The 15,377-nt window shown below is 54.3% G+C and overlaps 4 protein-coding genes across 4 annotated transcripts; all 4 read right to left on the reverse strand.

Annotated features, from left to right (window-relative positions):
* Positions 1–255: 255 nt before the first annotated feature.
* Positions 256–4,032, reverse strand: W97_04199 (uncharacterized protein; the record flags this gene model as incomplete). The annotated part of the gene is made up of 6 exons (XM_007782091.1): positions 256–1,702; positions 1,751–3,182; positions 3,224–3,290; positions 3,343–3,723; positions 3,781–3,914; positions 3,969–4,032. The coding sequence occupies 6 exons, from the start codon at positions 4,030–4,032 to the stop codon at positions 256–258; spliced, it is 3,525 nt and encodes a 1,174-aa protein (XP_007780281.1).
* A 969-nt stretch (positions 4,033–5,001) lies between these two features.
* On the reverse strand, positions 5,002–6,496 carry W97_04200 (uncharacterized protein; the record flags this gene model as incomplete). The annotated part of the gene is made up of 2 exons (XM_007782092.1): positions 5,002–5,497; positions 5,559–6,496. The coding sequence occupies 2 exons, from the start codon at positions 6,494–6,496 to the stop codon at positions 5,002–5,004; spliced, it is 1,434 nt and encodes a 477-aa protein (XP_007780282.1).
* A 2,577-nt stretch (positions 6,497–9,073) lies between these two features.
* W97_04201 (uncharacterized protein) lies at positions 9,074–11,297 on the reverse strand (the record flags this gene model as incomplete). Its single annotated transcript, XM_007782093.1, has 2 exons — positions 9,074–10,738; positions 10,788–11,297. 2 exons carry the CDS (start codon positions 11,295–11,297, stop codon positions 9,074–9,076), a joined length of 2,175 nt encoding a protein of 724 aa, XP_007780283.1.
* A 3,056-nt stretch (positions 11,298–14,353) lies between these two features.
* On the reverse strand, positions 14,354–15,298 carry W97_04202 (uncharacterized protein; the record flags this gene model as incomplete). The annotated part of the gene is made up of 5 exons (XM_007782094.1): positions 14,354–14,598; positions 14,650–14,704; positions 14,807–15,010; positions 15,096–15,129; positions 15,183–15,298. 5 exons carry the CDS (start codon positions 15,296–15,298, stop codon positions 14,354–14,356), a joined length of 654 nt encoding a protein of 217 aa, XP_007780284.1.
* Positions 15,299–15,377: the final 79 nt, after the last annotated feature.

The following is a 15,377-nucleotide window of genomic DNA, read 5'->3' on the forward strand; positions in this document are numbered from 1 at the left end:
ACTCCAAGAACACCAGGACGCTTTGACCAGCCAAGCGGAGCGTCCGACTACCCACTCCAGAGGCCAAGATAGTCTACAGCTCTCATGAATCATTTCCAAAGCGGTTATCCAAACCGACCGTCCCATTCGATAGCCAATATATCCTCCACGGCCAAATGCCACGTCGCAACTGAAATGTCCCCCACCCAGTTCAATGCCTTATCAGCACCGACGAACGGATACAACCAAGATGTTTTCCACCTCAAAAAACATCACCTACCCCACTCCTCCATCACCACTACCCTTCACAAGCCTCCCGCCAGCACTAACCCTCTTCTGCAACCTACTCTCCCTCTCCCTCGCCCTCTCGCTAGGCGTACTCCCATTCCCAGCAACAACACTCGGCAGCGCCGCAAGCGCATCCCCGCTCCCGAAGCCTGGCATCTCCGCCCTCGCTCTCCCCACCATCGCCACGCTCGCTCGGCCCGGCATCCTCGCCGTACCGCCCGCTGCTGAATACCTTTTGCCCGAGCGCTGCTCCGCCTTCTGCTCCAGATACAGCTTCGCGGCCGGACTGAGCGCGATGGGCGCGGGGGAGGCAGGGATGTCGGCGCCGTTCTGGAGGAGCAGTTCGGCGACCGCGAAGGGCTTTGCTCGGGGTGGTGGGGGCGGGCCTGTGCCGCTTGGGGAGCGTCCGGGCGAGGGGAGGGGCGAGACGGTTTGGGCGGGGAGGGCGGGGTCGGCGGCGGCGAGCGCTAGGTAGACTGCGTGGGTTGCGCGGGAGCGGTCTGTTGCGTTGGGGTTGGCGCGGAGGGCGAGCGCGTACAACACGTTTTGGATGTCGTTTTTCTTGATCGAGGCGAGGAGGGTTTCGTCGGGGGTTGAGTAAGGGGAGAGGGTGGTGGAGATGGGCTGGACGAAGGCGCGGTCGGCGTATTTGGCTGTGATGAAGCGGAGGCGCTGCTCGCGGGTTGAGGTCGGGGAGGGTTTTAGGTAGGCGTCTAGGCGCGCTTCCCAGATCATGTTCGAGACGCGGTTGCCGATTGTGAGGAGGATTTCGATCGTGTCGAGCGTGAAGGAGGTGGTGTCGAGGGTGAGGGAGCGTACTTTGGAGATATGGGTTCCTAGCGAGCGGTGGATGCCGCTACACTCGATACAGAGGATGATGCCAAGGTTGATCGAGACCCACTCAACTTTGCTGTCGGAGCCGCAATCGGCACAAGTTTTGTTGCCTGCATCGGCGTCCCGGATTTGTTGGAGGAGTTTGATCGGGTCTTCATCATGCGCTTCAGGCGTTGTGTGAGACGGCCGATGGCCGTCTGTAGCGTGTCGGGAGACAGTCCTGGATTCAGAATTGCCTCCATGTGAGGATCGGTGATGTGACATTGACGAGCTCTTCCCAGTCAGCACCGAGGCAATGTCTCGCCGAGTAGAGCCAGGCAGTGATTCTGTGGAAACGGGCTCGGTTCTACCCTTGCCCTCCACTGCACTCTGCAGCGCGTTGTTGATCGCGGATATCCAACTCTTCATGTCCTCTTCGGATGTCGCTTGGTATACACGCTTATATTGTGGTGTGATAACCTCGAAGCAGAAACGCCGCTCGGCATTGCGAGCTTCCCGGACGGATGCAACGCGGAGGTCGATTGGATCCATGTGAAGGTCAAGTCTCTCCTTCCAGTTCGTGTATTCTGACAGCTTCCCCTGGTCTAGTACTATCCAAAACCTGCACATTGTCAGCCCTTGCTCCGGTGGACGTTTCGGCTTTACCTACTTGTGCCAGGCTTGCTTGTTCAATCCTTTCGGATCGACATGGCTTCCAGGTCGGCTCAGCGCCCACAGCAGCCCTTCTTTACGCTGCTCCCCTCCGTTCCCCTCTAACCCTCCTAAGGCGGTATAATCCTTTTCCTCCATGTCACGGATACCCTTGAATTTGTTTTGGTTCGGACTACCCACGGGAAGCGTTGAATGATTGCCAGGAGTAGCAGCACCCTGGCCTCCTAATGGTACAGGTTGCGCGCCGTTCTGCGACGCAGGAAGAGTCGGCGGTGGGCTCACCACGCTCCTAAATTCCGCTGCATTGCTCGCCGAGCGTGAAAAGGCACCCTCGGGCATACCTGGTCGTGCGCCATTTGCCTGCGTAAAACTCGACGTCTGTTGCTGGGCCGATGTGGGAGTCTCCGGCTCGATATAGGCTTTTGTGCTTTTCTCGATCGCTCGTCTCTTCTCCTCCCTGTCGGTTCGTTGCAGCTGGTACTCCTTATCGGCCTCTTTGACCTCGAAGCTCAGCGCTTCCAGTTGAGGAAGCATCGCCTCGATGTTCTTGGCCGTCTTCAAGAAGCCTTTCGCTTGAGCGTCCGCATACCTCGTCAAATACGAAAGTACTTCCTGGTCCTTCCGCCCGCCGTGCAAGTCTTGCATGAATGATGCGTAATCGAACCGCCTCAACTCGAAGTTGCGTCGTTTGACTTGATATTTCGAGTCTGTCTCCGCGCGCTTTTTCTCTTTCAAGGAGTCCTGGCGTTGTCCAAGGTAACGGCTGACGTACTGATAGTAATCCCGGCTCTCCTTCTCAAAATCTTCTTTCTTTGAATCCACTTGCTTGATATCGACGTTGTAGAGTCTATTGATGGGGTCAATAACGAGCTTCTGCAGGTTGACTGTGTTTTGCCGTTCGTAGGCTAGGATGTCCTTGGCAATCTTGTCAAAGTAATGGTCGATTGCTGGCTGAACAGCGTTTGCACTCGAGGATGACACGTCGTGAAAACTCTCCATAAGCTCCTTCATAGCGCTGTTGTAGTTGACTTGCGCATCCAAGGCTGCCTCGGCCTTCTTCAGCACCTTCTTCCACCGAGACCGCATGCTGCCAGTTTTCTGCTCCAGAGTTTTCAGAGTTGCGCGAAACAGCGGCCCGTCATCGACAGAGCTAAGGTCGTCGCCAGGCCGCTGGCAATTGATATCGACTTTCACGTCGGTGTTTGCTGTGGTGTTCGTCATGGTTGGGACAAGACCCAGACCATACTCCGCTTTGGGCTCAATGGCAGGCGATCGCGGCTCCGCGAAGTCTCTGTATTCTGCTCCATCCGAGTCGCTGACGCGGGACTCGAAGGACTGAGCTGATGGAACCCTCAACCGTGGTGGGAGTCCAACATCCAGGCGTATTGAGGGAGATTTCGGACTGCCGAGCAGTCTTTGGGTGTCTAAACCTAGGTCAGAGCAGCCACTTGGCAGGTAGCGTATAACTTACTCGCAACATAGAAGGAGAAGCTAGCTAGTGTATCCAAGCGATGTGCACGCTCGTCATACTCCGCGAACTATACAAGTCAGCCGGCCGTGTCATAGTCTCAAGCGCTCTCCTCGACATACACTGCAGCTGTTGCGCCAGCCCCCGCCTCTGTCTTCGGTTGTCCTCGGTGGCCTCCATTTCCAGGACCACTGAAACTGCACTGACGAGCTGCCCCCAGTCGAATAATCGCCCAGCAGCTGTACGTTTGGGTTCTTGTGGAAGTTGGGATCTGCTTGGAATTCTCGCGTGACTAGGTTCTGCAGCTCTTTCGAACTCGGAGCGAAGACATATGTGAGACCCTTAACAAACGTGTCTGTGACCGCGCTGAGGTTCGCTGGTGCGCCGTTCGTACTCGGAGAGGCTTGACGGAGTACGATTGTGAAATTGAAGGTTATCTCTTCATCATTGGACAAGCGGAGGAGGAAATTGGGTGGAGCGGCGGCTGAAGTCGAATCTGGATCCTACGCGCTGGGGGTCAGCCTTGGGGCGCTCATGCTTTCGTGCCTGCCAATGTTCACCTGTATGTATTCAATCACGCTCTCGTCCCCTATATCCCTCTTCGCAATGTATCTGGTGGCAGGAAAGGCGTTTGGCGTTACGCTAAGTATGGTTCGGTTTCGAGGGTTCGTAACGGTAATTGCTGAGATAAAGACTGCGGACGAATGTTAGCCTCTCGCCGAGTAGGTCGAAAGTAGGCTTGCTGTACATCTATTCTGATCTTTCAGTAAGAGGGAGTCGCCGTCGCCAGGCCTGCTGCTGATATTCCCCATCCCAAATACTGGCGCCTAATCGCGCTGTGGAAGCGATCTAAGCTCAGAGCAACAGAAAGCAAGAAGGATGGCTGACGCTGGCCTCGTAGATACTCCGGTGGACTTTTGACGGCCTATGTGTCTATGGGGCGCCTGCTGTCGCTGCTAGGTGAGTCCTGAGTTCTATACCCTGAACCCTGAATTCTATACCCAAGGTTGGCGGGCCAATCCATATGCCCCAAGAGATGCGCGCGTTCGAAGATAGCTACTACGCGAGGTCGGCGACCATGGATAACTGTTCCGAGAGCTGCTGACGGAGATGTATCGTACAGATATGCGGCAGAAAAGGTTCTTTGTGGTGTAGTGTTGCGTGCTGGTAAGAACGTCGCTGAAGCTGCGCCGCGTTTTGGCGGGGATCACCACCAGTCGGAGGAGCACGCGAGATCAATGGGCGCGGGAACCTCAAAATTACTTCTGCCTCAGGCCTGCAAGCATATAAATCTGTTCCCGATAGCGTACCTCGGTACCTTACTGGTTACCGTGATTCTCAACCCCCTAGAACTCTTCATCAAATTCTAAATCCTCATCCAGCATTCAAAACTGCCCAAGTATCTTCGGCGGTCCCTTAGTCCCTGCAGGGCGCCGTGTCACAACATAGCTTTAGCAGCGTCAATTGCAACGTAAAGGCGGCCCACTGCACGACTTCAATGACACCGCTCCTAAACTTCTACTTGTTTATCTATCTGTCCATCTGTAGTTCACACTGAAGCTAGGCCGTGGTGGCATGACAGCGCCACGCGCTGGCTGATACTGCAACAGCCGGCCATCTGGTACTTTGTAAGCGCTGTTACAGATACTCTGGACTCGACATCGCCCAGCTTTGCCTGCAGTGTTTAAACTTGCCGAGGGCCCCAATGCGCCAGCGAAGGAAGCTATCCAACCCTACCCATACCCTTTCAGCATCCCTCATCAAGACATCTAACCCGCCTCTTAGACGCCTTGGCTCCAGACCAGCTCAATCTTCTCCCCCTCAACTTTGCTATTGAACCACTCCCGTAGCACCACTTTCCCCCTCGTCTTCGCACCCCTGAGCGCATCCCTCCTCGCAATTTCCCTTACCCCGTACGCAAGCTCAGCCATCGCCAGATTCCGCGCGATGCACTGTCTCGGCCCGAGTCCAAAAGGTATATGGTCTCTGTTCATCTCCGGCGTCGGGTCCTCCCAGCGCTCCGGCAGGAACTTCTCAGGGGATGGAAAGACCGCGGGATTGAGGTGCAGAGTGTACGGTGAGAGGCCCACCACAGTGGAAGGCGGGATGTAGATTCCCGTGAAGGTCCGTCCGCCGGCAGGGACCGCGCGAGGGAAGCGGGTGGGGTTCGCGAGGGAGAGGCGGAGCGTTTCGCGGAGGACGGCGGATAGGTAGGGGAGGGTTTGCGGGTCGGTGGTGGGGTCTGCTGAGAGGACTTCTTGTCGGAGACGCTCGCACCTTGGCAAAGTGTGAATATACGAGTGAGAGGGATCTCGGGGTTTAAGAATCTAGAACTTACTGCTTAGGATTCTGCGCTAGATGCCAGCATGCAGTTGCGAGATTCATGCCCGTGCTATCCGTCCCCGCAAACATTACATCTAGACACTGGGCGACAGTCTCGTGCTTGGTGATCCCAGCCTTTAGCATGCGACCTTGGTAGGTAGGGTCTTCATAACCGGCTTCTTCGACTAGCTTTTCTGCAAAGGAGTTTACAGCAGCCATGCTCTTGTCTACTTCGGTCTTGTCTTTATTGAGCTTTGCACTCCAGGTTTCAAGGAGTACGAAGGCCCAGTTGGGGAGATAGAAAAAGCGGCCCACCGCTACAAACGTATTGACAAACTCACTCGCCGAAAGCTGCGAGCCCGACTCTTCAGCGATACCATCGTAGCTCTTGCCAAAAAGATAAGCGGACACCGCATCAACCGCCAGGCTCCTCGTCAGATTAAGCACATTGACCGGCTTCCCCGTGGAGGCTTCTGCCTGCATCCGGTCCACCATCCTAACAACACACTCCTCAATAACTCCAATCCTCTCCCTGATACTTGAACTCGCAAACATCCCAACTACTGCTTTGGCCCTGCTCTTCCTGTGCACCGGATCTAGGGCGGAGAAGATGCTGGGGTGTCCCTCGATGTCGAAATTACGGTAGCACTCCGCCTTCAGGAAGCCTCCCTTCTCCGTATAGATGGGGGCCAGAGCGGCGCCATCAGAGAAGTCGACCTCATTCGGCGCAATGCGGACCACTGGGCCGTACTTTTGGTGCAATTGGTCGATTGAGCTCGCTTCGGTGCCCAAATAGGTCTTTGTGTACAGCCATAGGGACGTAATGCATGCGAGAGGTGGGCCGGGTATGTGGGAAAGGGGGTGGAAATAGAGGCGGTATATTACGATCGAGAAGGTAGAGATGGGGAGGGCGCTGGCAAAGAAGGCGACGCTACTGGTACCTTCAAAGACCATTGTGGTTGCGGCGATTGGCGGCTCTCGTCTGGTACAGCGGCGTGCTTATCAAACGCTGAACGAGCAGCCGATGTGAGTTTTGTAGCTTCGAGATGGATATGTTACTATCTAATCTCTTATCAGGCTTCCTCTCGCATTCCTTGAGTCATTATCGTGACTCAGTTGTCGCTTGTCTGAGGGTTTTGCGTTGTCGATTAACCTCCCGGTGACGACTTTGTGCAGCAAGTCAAATGTACCTACTAGCTGTTACTCTCACTCAATCCGATTGCCATGTCTCCAGTGTCCTGTTCCTTTCTTGCTGTGTACTATGAGCGGTCGTCCAGTATCTCCGGCAGCACTCTTCGCTAGCGCAATCGCCCTCGCCTCGGTAGCGACAACCGCAGAAAGTGTTGCGCAAGCCGTTATTGGTGTCATCTCTGCAGTCATGATTGCCTTTGCAGCTGTTAGACAAGCACTGAAGTATCCCAAACAAGGGCTGATTTCAAGAGTCTATAGGGGGTATGCTCCCCACAATATCATACAATGTCAGTTACGGTATCCTGAGCTGCATCGAACCAGTCTTTAATGGCAAAATCCGCCCAGCCGATTCTTCTATATTCGCCCCCTCGAACACGTTCCAGGATGAATGCTCCATATTTTTCCGCACCCGAACCAAGATAAGCGCAATGCTGCAAGAAAAAAGCAGTGGTAAACTGCCGATCATGTCCGACAAGCTTCGGCTGCTCGAATTTCGGCAAACAGTCAAACTTGATCCTAGCAAACGACAACCAGCAATCGAGCTCCTTGCACATGGCGACATATGCAAGTGGACCTTTCTCGGTGTCCGGCAAAAGTTCTACGGCCACCCTGGGCAGTAGACCGCGGATGGCAAGCCTTCCCTCGGTAATGGGACCGGTGGGATCAAGGCCGGTGGGTACGATCATGACATCGATAATAGTGCTCAGGAAGCGTTTGTTCTCTTCTGATCGACGGTTAATATCGACTCCACCCGCCGTGCTAGAAACTTAACACAACGAAGGAGCAATGTAGCCATGTGTACTTGATGGATCTGGTGGTGAGACTGCACATGCTGTCCACGTGAGAAGCTCACTCATAGCATCTTGCCACATTCCAGCGAAGTGCCGCTCTTCTACTTGTTCTTGCATTTTCTTGACCGTTCTCGAGACTGCAGCCAGCCGATCAGTCAGGTAGGTGAACTCCAATGAGCAGACATTCTCTGCAAAGCGACACCAAGCGTCCATCAGCGGGTCCCTATGTTTCTTGAACTCGTCCAATCTCCTCAGCGCGTCAGCGCGATAGATTAGTTCAACTCTCTTGCAGTTATTCCTTCCGGGTATCCCTCGGAGGCCTTAAGCTCATTGCACTCCCATAATACACCGACCGATGACCAATGCATTATTCGTGTTGAGCGGGCCCGCTCTTGTATCACCCAATACCTCTTGTTCAACGGTGCCCGGGTGATCGCGCTCTCCCAGGATATTCCGTATGGGTTCATCCACATCGGCCGAGTGTCTCCTTGCCGTTCTGGGTTGAGAAGGCAGGGCTGGACGTGGTGAAGTAGATGATCCCTTTGAAAGAAACAGCCCTTGAAACTATTGGCTGCCCCAGTTGCTGCGATCGTACAGTAGACGTTCCGATAATAGTCACCCATTCGGCCTGATTTCGCCAACCAGTCAGACTTGTCATCCTGGATGATGCAAAGCGCATCGACCCAGAGATAGGGAATGCCGATATCGCGAGTTATCTAAACAGCATTCTTCAAGGGGTTTGGAAGCGTTTCCATGGGGATTGCGTCCAGTGTGGCTCATATTGCCACGATTCCCGACTCCAACCCTAGGAACTCCTTCAACCCCTTTGCTTCCCAACTATGTGGGGATCTGGCTTGAGGTGTTGGTGATGCCTTTTGGTCGTCCTGGTCTTTGGCTTTGTTTTTCCGGCCGCCGTTATCAGAGAAGCCGACCATATCTCTCACACGGACGCGTTTGGCCATAGCTGAAGCTTAGGAAAGTCTCTAGTCAAGAAATTAGAACGTGTTCAACAACGTGACAAGCTTGGTGTTAAGTACCGCTAGAAGCGGCTGAGAGTTCAGCTGCTAAGGCGAGATGTATGGGGGCCGTCTGTATGGTGGCTTTCAAGCGTTACAAACAACGTCGTCAGGCAATCGTTGGCTCAGAAGGCTGCGAGGACGCCGTAGACGCGCTCTTATCCTTTCAGCACATCACCCAGCAGCCTGACCCACCTTGATACCACCTGCGGACTCCTGCAGGCTTCCCATCTGATCGGCTAGGTGATGCATCATTCACCTCGACATTCTTGCAAAGCACATGGTGACATGGCCAAAAGTGCAGCGATCTAGGCGCTGGTTCGCTTTCTATGCTATCATGGCACAGCTATAGGTTTGGCGAAACACGGCAGGACACTGCGGCGGCATGAAAGGGAACTGAATGTTTGATGGATGAAGACACAAAGGCAGCGTCTTATTAGCGTCGAATGAGGAAGTGGTAACGAGGCATCCAGCCTGCGCGAACGTGAACATACTTGAACCCACCCTCACCAGAAATCCTTCTCAGACAACTCCTACATCCCATAAACAATCTTATCCCATAGCTCGTTAGAAAACCTGTTCTGCAACTGCTCCAACGACCATCCCTGCATCCGTCCGATCTCCCCCAAGGCCTCCTTGAATTCCACAATCTGTTCCGGATACGCCACGTCCCTGAGGTGATCCCTAGCATCCCTCCCCTTGAACTGCAATCCCTCCCACTCCTTCGCCCAATGCGGTCGAACATTGATATGATCACCATACGAGGTCCACAAATCCGAGACCTTCTGGATGAACTCTCTCCACTCATCATCAGCGACAGCGTCAGGAATGCTCAAGACCTCGATACTGGCGGTGCCGAGGTCGTTGCCCTTCTGCGGTGCCATGAGCATGTCGCTACCGCCCATGATGCGCAGCTCGAGCGTCAGCCTCATCGGAGAGGAGGGGTCGCCACTTGCGTCCGCGTAGTCGTACACAAGATTGATGGCGTCCCACCATGCCTTTTGTACGATCCAGAAGTCGGGCTTGGTTGGGTCGTCTCTGCGCGGTTGGAGCGGGATCTGGAACTCCATGTCTCTGACGCGCATGTTCTGGATGCCGCGACGGAAGTGCAGCGCATTGGGGAGCTGAGTCTTGATGATTGGAGTCTCCTTTTCGCCGAGTGTGGGCGGAAGAGCAGCCATGCCCATTGTAGCCAGTAGCTGAGCTTGCCAGTATCCGGGGATAGCGTTGAAGAAGGGGTGCGACGTGAGAACACCACCAATCCAGCCCTCGACCCATTGCAAGAAGACTCTCGCTTCATCGGGATAGTCCTTTGCGCCTGCAGGATCTGACGTAGTGTTCCAGGTGTTCACCCAGGCCTTGCGCTGGTACGTGAACCAGAACCACTCGCTATAGAAATCGTCAGCGGCACGCTTCTCGAAGTCTGCCTTGGCTGCGGCGAGCTTCTGAGCGGCTTTTGGGCCGTAGAACCAGTCCTCGCGAAGAGCCTTTGGGATCTCCTCTTTCGTCAGTGGAGGGATAGCAAGTCCGATGTCGACCTTCCTAGGCTCCATCACGGCATAGCTCATGGCGTCCAGCTCGAAGGTAATGTGGGTGACGACGCCAAGGAGGCCGAATGCGCCAGCTGCTGCTTTAATGAGATATGGATCGTCGATGAGGCGAAGCGCTCCGTTACAATCCACATACTCAATACGCCGGACATAGTCGGAAACGGTTTTGTGAGGTCGTCCGCCACCGTGGCAGATAGGTGCGTTGACACCACCAATCGTAACCTCAACTAGGATTACGTCAACCGGCAAAGACCAGGAGTCATTCGCAACCGCCCAGCGCCGGAACTCCTCGTTGGTTACGGCAGCGCCAATTCTGCAAAGTCTCTTCCCTGGCGCTGTTTTCTCCTGCAATTCGATGGTCTTCAGCTCGGTAACAGTCGCGGGGTTGTATTCGCCAGGGAGAAGACTCATGGGGTCAGGGATGGTAGTGACCTGCTCCAGGTTGACGAAAGAGATAAAGATTTCGTTATCTTGGGAGAAGACCGAGCTCCAGCTGTGACGATAGCCAGCGCACCGGATACGGAGATTGTTCTCGGAAGCATACTGAACAATGTTTTGAACGCCCCTAACCGTGGTCGGGAGGCACGTAAGTTTGGGCGTGTTGTGAACCGATTGGCCCCAGTTTTCGAACGGCACATCGCAGTAGACCTGAGTAGAGTCAGTATCTGATAACTCACAATCCAGTATGCTCACTCACCTCCATGGCCTTCATACTGGCCGCATCCTCGTAGATCAAAGGCAAAGCCTTGACGTAGACGTGCTTGGGGTGGAAAACATCCTCTACCGCCTCTTTCAACTCAATAGCCCCAAGCACAAGCTTCTGCAGCTCATCTATCAACGAGAAATGGTGCTTGACGCCTGGGCTCGGGTGCGACGATAGCCGGAAGCCCTCTTTGCCGACGGCCTCTTTTGCAGAGCTGCCACGGATGAAAGCATTGACCTGGTTTTGGAGTTCAGGGCTTCTGATGTTCTCGAATGCGGCCCGGAAAGCGGGAGTGTGTCGAAAGGCTCTCAGGAAGCCTCGGATCTGCACTTCGGGATCGAAGTCATCGTGAAGAACTGGCTTCAGGACGTCTCGCTTAAGCGCATCGTAATCGACCTTGTCATACTTATCGGAGTAGCGGTCAACGTTGTCGAGGATGTCGTGTAGGATGTGGGTGCGCTCAAGATTCTCCCGAGCGGGTGCGTTTCCAGGTACGGAGCCCATACTATCGGCCTATACCGCGGCTGAGTTCAAGGAAAACAGATGCGAAACGTAGAGATGAGGTAAAAGCGGTAAGTATCAATGGTAACACAGCAAGATCGTACAAAAAGCGTGAGAAAAACCGGATTTGCCGGTAATCAGGAGCGGGCGAAGCAATGACCAGGAGGTTTGAAATGCTCGAAGGATGATGAGGGGTTTATAGATGACTTGTTAACCTCCTCTGCTGTTAAAGAGCTGAACCAGCGGATCACAGCTCGTAGGGTGGCGTAAGCCATAAGCTCCGGCTGAGGAAGGAAGTAACAAATACATCCTACCGTGGGCTCTTGGAAGCCACTGACAAAGGCGTTGAGGAACGTACCTGCAAGCTGAGAGGTTTGATCTCGCTTGAGCCTACTCCATAGAGTGGACTTCATCTTCTACCGCTTCATGGGCGGTACATGCTATTGCGCAGTTCGACTCAGACAACATTAGAAATCCGACACGCAACCAGACGGACACAGATTGAGGAAGTAACTGCACAAGAGCGGAAGCTGTCAGCTCTGCCTTAGTGCTGAGAGTCACCGCCAGCCATGTACGGGATGCCCGACCTTGGCTGGCTGACAGGAGCGAGCTGACAGTGAAGCGGCTGAGCCGTCTTACCAGCAGGCAATCTAATGCCTCTGGATTGCCTTACTATCTCAGCTCGCTGCATTGCTGTTTGGTATGCGGAATTGACTCTGAGAATCGGCGAGTATCTTGGTCACGTGTAGGTCATGATGCTAAGCTACTACATTGCAGGCGCCTAGACCTGTTGCAATACTTGGTGTTCAGTCCAGTTACTACGCGTGAATCAGAAGGAACAGTAGTAGATACTTAAGTATTTTATCACTCCTGCACAAGAGCAGTGGCACGTGAGCAGCAGATCTATATCTGCCTCAGGCCACAATTCCCGTTTCATCACGTGCTATCTATGGCTGCCAAGCCCCCTTGCTCTCAAGCAGTCTCAACTCCGAGCATCTCCAATTACCGGAAACTGCCCCCAAGCTTAGCAGCTTTTCGCAATTCGCACTGAGACGAGATCGAGATCCTCGATCTCTAGACTTTGTCCCGAGCCGATGATATGTGAGCTACAAAATGATATACCGCGGATCACAAAGATATCCCGTGATCGGCGGAGGCGAGACCGCCTCCGAAGCGAACTGTCGCGGACGCGGCCCCATTGTCCGACGCTTCTAGAGCGTTTTTAGTGACACAGCACCTGCCCCGGCAGTGCAGCGTCCTAGCGAGCCGCGGTGGGGAAAGGACTGGAAGATCCATATATGCAGGTAGGAAAACGGGGCGGGTGTTCCGTTATTGATGCATGTCCCGAAACAACGCCACCCCACGTGCCACTACGTCCGGCACTCCATGATATTCCCAAGGGTCCAGCTCCCAAACCCGTGATGAGGCATTCGGGCCTGAGAGATCTTGGCCGGTGTCCGTTGTGAAATCTAGGAGATTTTTCCGATACGAGCGGCGCTGAGCAGGAAGGGAAGGGTCATCAGGGGAGAGTTGAAGTTGTTCGTCCCTATTGAAGTTTGTCACGACAAAACAGCGGGTGCAGTAGTTAGAGTGATAGCGAGGTGAGTACGCTGGTCAGAGAAGCAGCTGTCCGCTGTCGCTCCCCATCTACCTAGCAGCGTTGTGTGCTGAATTCTACATGCTACGGAGAGATGCAAATAGCGTCCTGCCGGCCTATTGGCCTTGAACCACATATCCAAACCATGCAACAAAATTCCAGATGCCACTCGAACGAACAGAACGCTAACGAATGCAACGCAGGAGCCTAACCCTAGAGATTCATTGGCCCTAACCTTGTGATCATATCGACCGACGTGAATGCTGAGATACAGTGTACTCTAATCAATCGTCGATTTGGTATCGAGAATATGCCAAGGTAAAACTAGGACCCGGCAAGAGTAAATGACGTGAGAGTGCCTCCTTAAGCGAACTCCGAACAGGTGAGTGTGTTGATAGAGACGCGTACATGCACAATAGGGCTAGCCTCATGCGGCAGTGTAGTGCATTCCGGCGCTGTTGCGTCCTTTGCCCAGCTAGCCAGCCGGCTGCTGCGGTCGGCAGCTTCTGCAACGAACCACTCGTTCCCTTGGCTTTCAAGCGTCAGCGAAGGGCACTAGCGCGACGAGTGCGCTGCTGAAGAGGTCACCAAACTGTAGGAGTGTAGCAGCTAGTCAAACACTCAAGAAAGCTCTTTGCTTCAATCTCTCATATCGGCGTCGCGTGCCAGTTCGCCTGCGCGCAGCAACGCTGCCAGTGGTGACCCGTGGCTACACTCAGAGAACGGCGCTGCCTGCAGCCGGGGCAGAAGCGGTTTGCGGTCGAGTGGGGATACTGTGTAGCCTGGTGTAGGGACGGGTTGCGGTAGCACGCGGTGTTCCTTTGCAGCATCTATAGCTGGCAACAATGATCCTTGATAAGGCGGACTGTACCCGATGCTCTCCGAGGATATCGTCGTATCGTCGTGTACAAGAGGGGGAAGCGTCGCGGACTCGCGATGCGGCCGCCTGGAAAGCAGATCCCTAAGCTGCGGTGACTGTGCTGCTTGGCCGAGGACGGGAGCATTTGCCAACGAGGCCGAATACGAATGATTCAAAGAGGGCTGCGCCGAGTACATACGACGGTCCAGCCCTCGATCGTGAGCGTCCGAAGTTGAAGCGCTACCTGTGTGAAGCGGCAGGTCAAAGGAAGTCTTTCTTCGTAGGGAAGCAGAGACCGGTGAAACGGGCATCGAAGACTGGGGGTCTTGGAGTCTGGGCGAGTTGGTGTTGGTTACCGGGTGATCCTTCGGAGATCCCGACACGGGACGCGGTCGTCGTGGCCGCAAGGGGGGAGCCGGACTTGAGCCCGACCTCCGACGTCCATCGCGAAAATCATCGAGGAAGCCATCACTCAGTCGTTTGGCAACCCTTTCCGCATAGTCATTCCTGTTACTAGGAGCGGTAAAGCTCATCTCGGGCTCTAACTTCGAGCGTCTTCCTTCTGTCACTCTTTAGCGCATCGACTTTGGAATAGCTTTACGTTCAATGCTTACCAGTCGCTGGAGGTGCGTGCTTGGCCTTGAAATCGGCCAAGTAGTCCTGGTATAGCGCATACTGCGGTGTCTTCTTGTATTCGGCGAGCTCCGTATAGTATTTCTCTTTAGCCGCAGCGGCCTGCCGCTCGTACTTGTCTCGGTAGTTTGGCGACAAAACCTGCCACCTTTCGCCTACGGTCTTGGCAATCTCGGTGAATGAGAGGTCCTGGCCTTTCAAATCTTCTCTCATATCTGCAATAGAAGTCAGCTCGTTCGCTGATTACGAGGGTAAAGCTTGCTAACCATTCGAGAAAATGACATAGGCAGAAGCTGGCCTCTCCGGGGCATTCTCGTCAGGCTGCGCAACGGTTAGTCAAAGATCGGATTGGAAGAGTACCCAAGATATTGTGAGACAGTTACTGTATGCCAACCAGCAACGACACATCAGTTGACAGCATACCTTTGGATGACGTCGGTACTTGCGCTTTGTGACGGGAGTTGCTCCATCCGGCGCTGCATACTCTCGTCTCTTGCTGGTCTTGCTCTCTGTCGCCGACTCATCGCTACGGTAGGAACCATCAACGCTCGGAGCGTTCCCGGGAACCAGTGAAAGCGCCCGATCGCCAGAGTGAACTCTCTCCTCCGCTATAGCTCGTTGGAGTTTCTATGAGCCAGGTTCAGTCAGTTTAAGGCCTTGAAGAACCGCCCCCAGTGAGAATCGTTTCCAGGAACAGATGGCATATACTGACCCTGCGATGACCTAACTTGACGTTCAAGGTGGTCCTGGAGAGCGCGTGTTAGTCCAGGATCAGGTCAAGTATGACTGGAAGGCTCACAAGTCGGACTCAGTGATGTCTAGCAACGTCTCCCAGGTATCGAATCCTTCCGTTGTGAATGCATTGAGGTACTGGGATAGGCCCAGCCGCTCTAGCGTGTGCCTCAGCTCGGTCATGAATGTTGTTGTATGCAGGTATGCAATGCTTGGTATTTGGAAGGTGGCGGCTGGTTTAAAGGCAATCTATCTTTCTAGT

This window comes from Coniosporium apollinis (assembly GCF_000281105.1).
Source record: "Coniosporium apollinis CBS 100218 chromosome Unknown supercont1.18, whole genome shotgun sequence".
NCBI classification, from domain to species: Eukaryota; Fungi; Ascomycota; class Dothideomycetes; genus Coniosporium; species Coniosporium apollinis.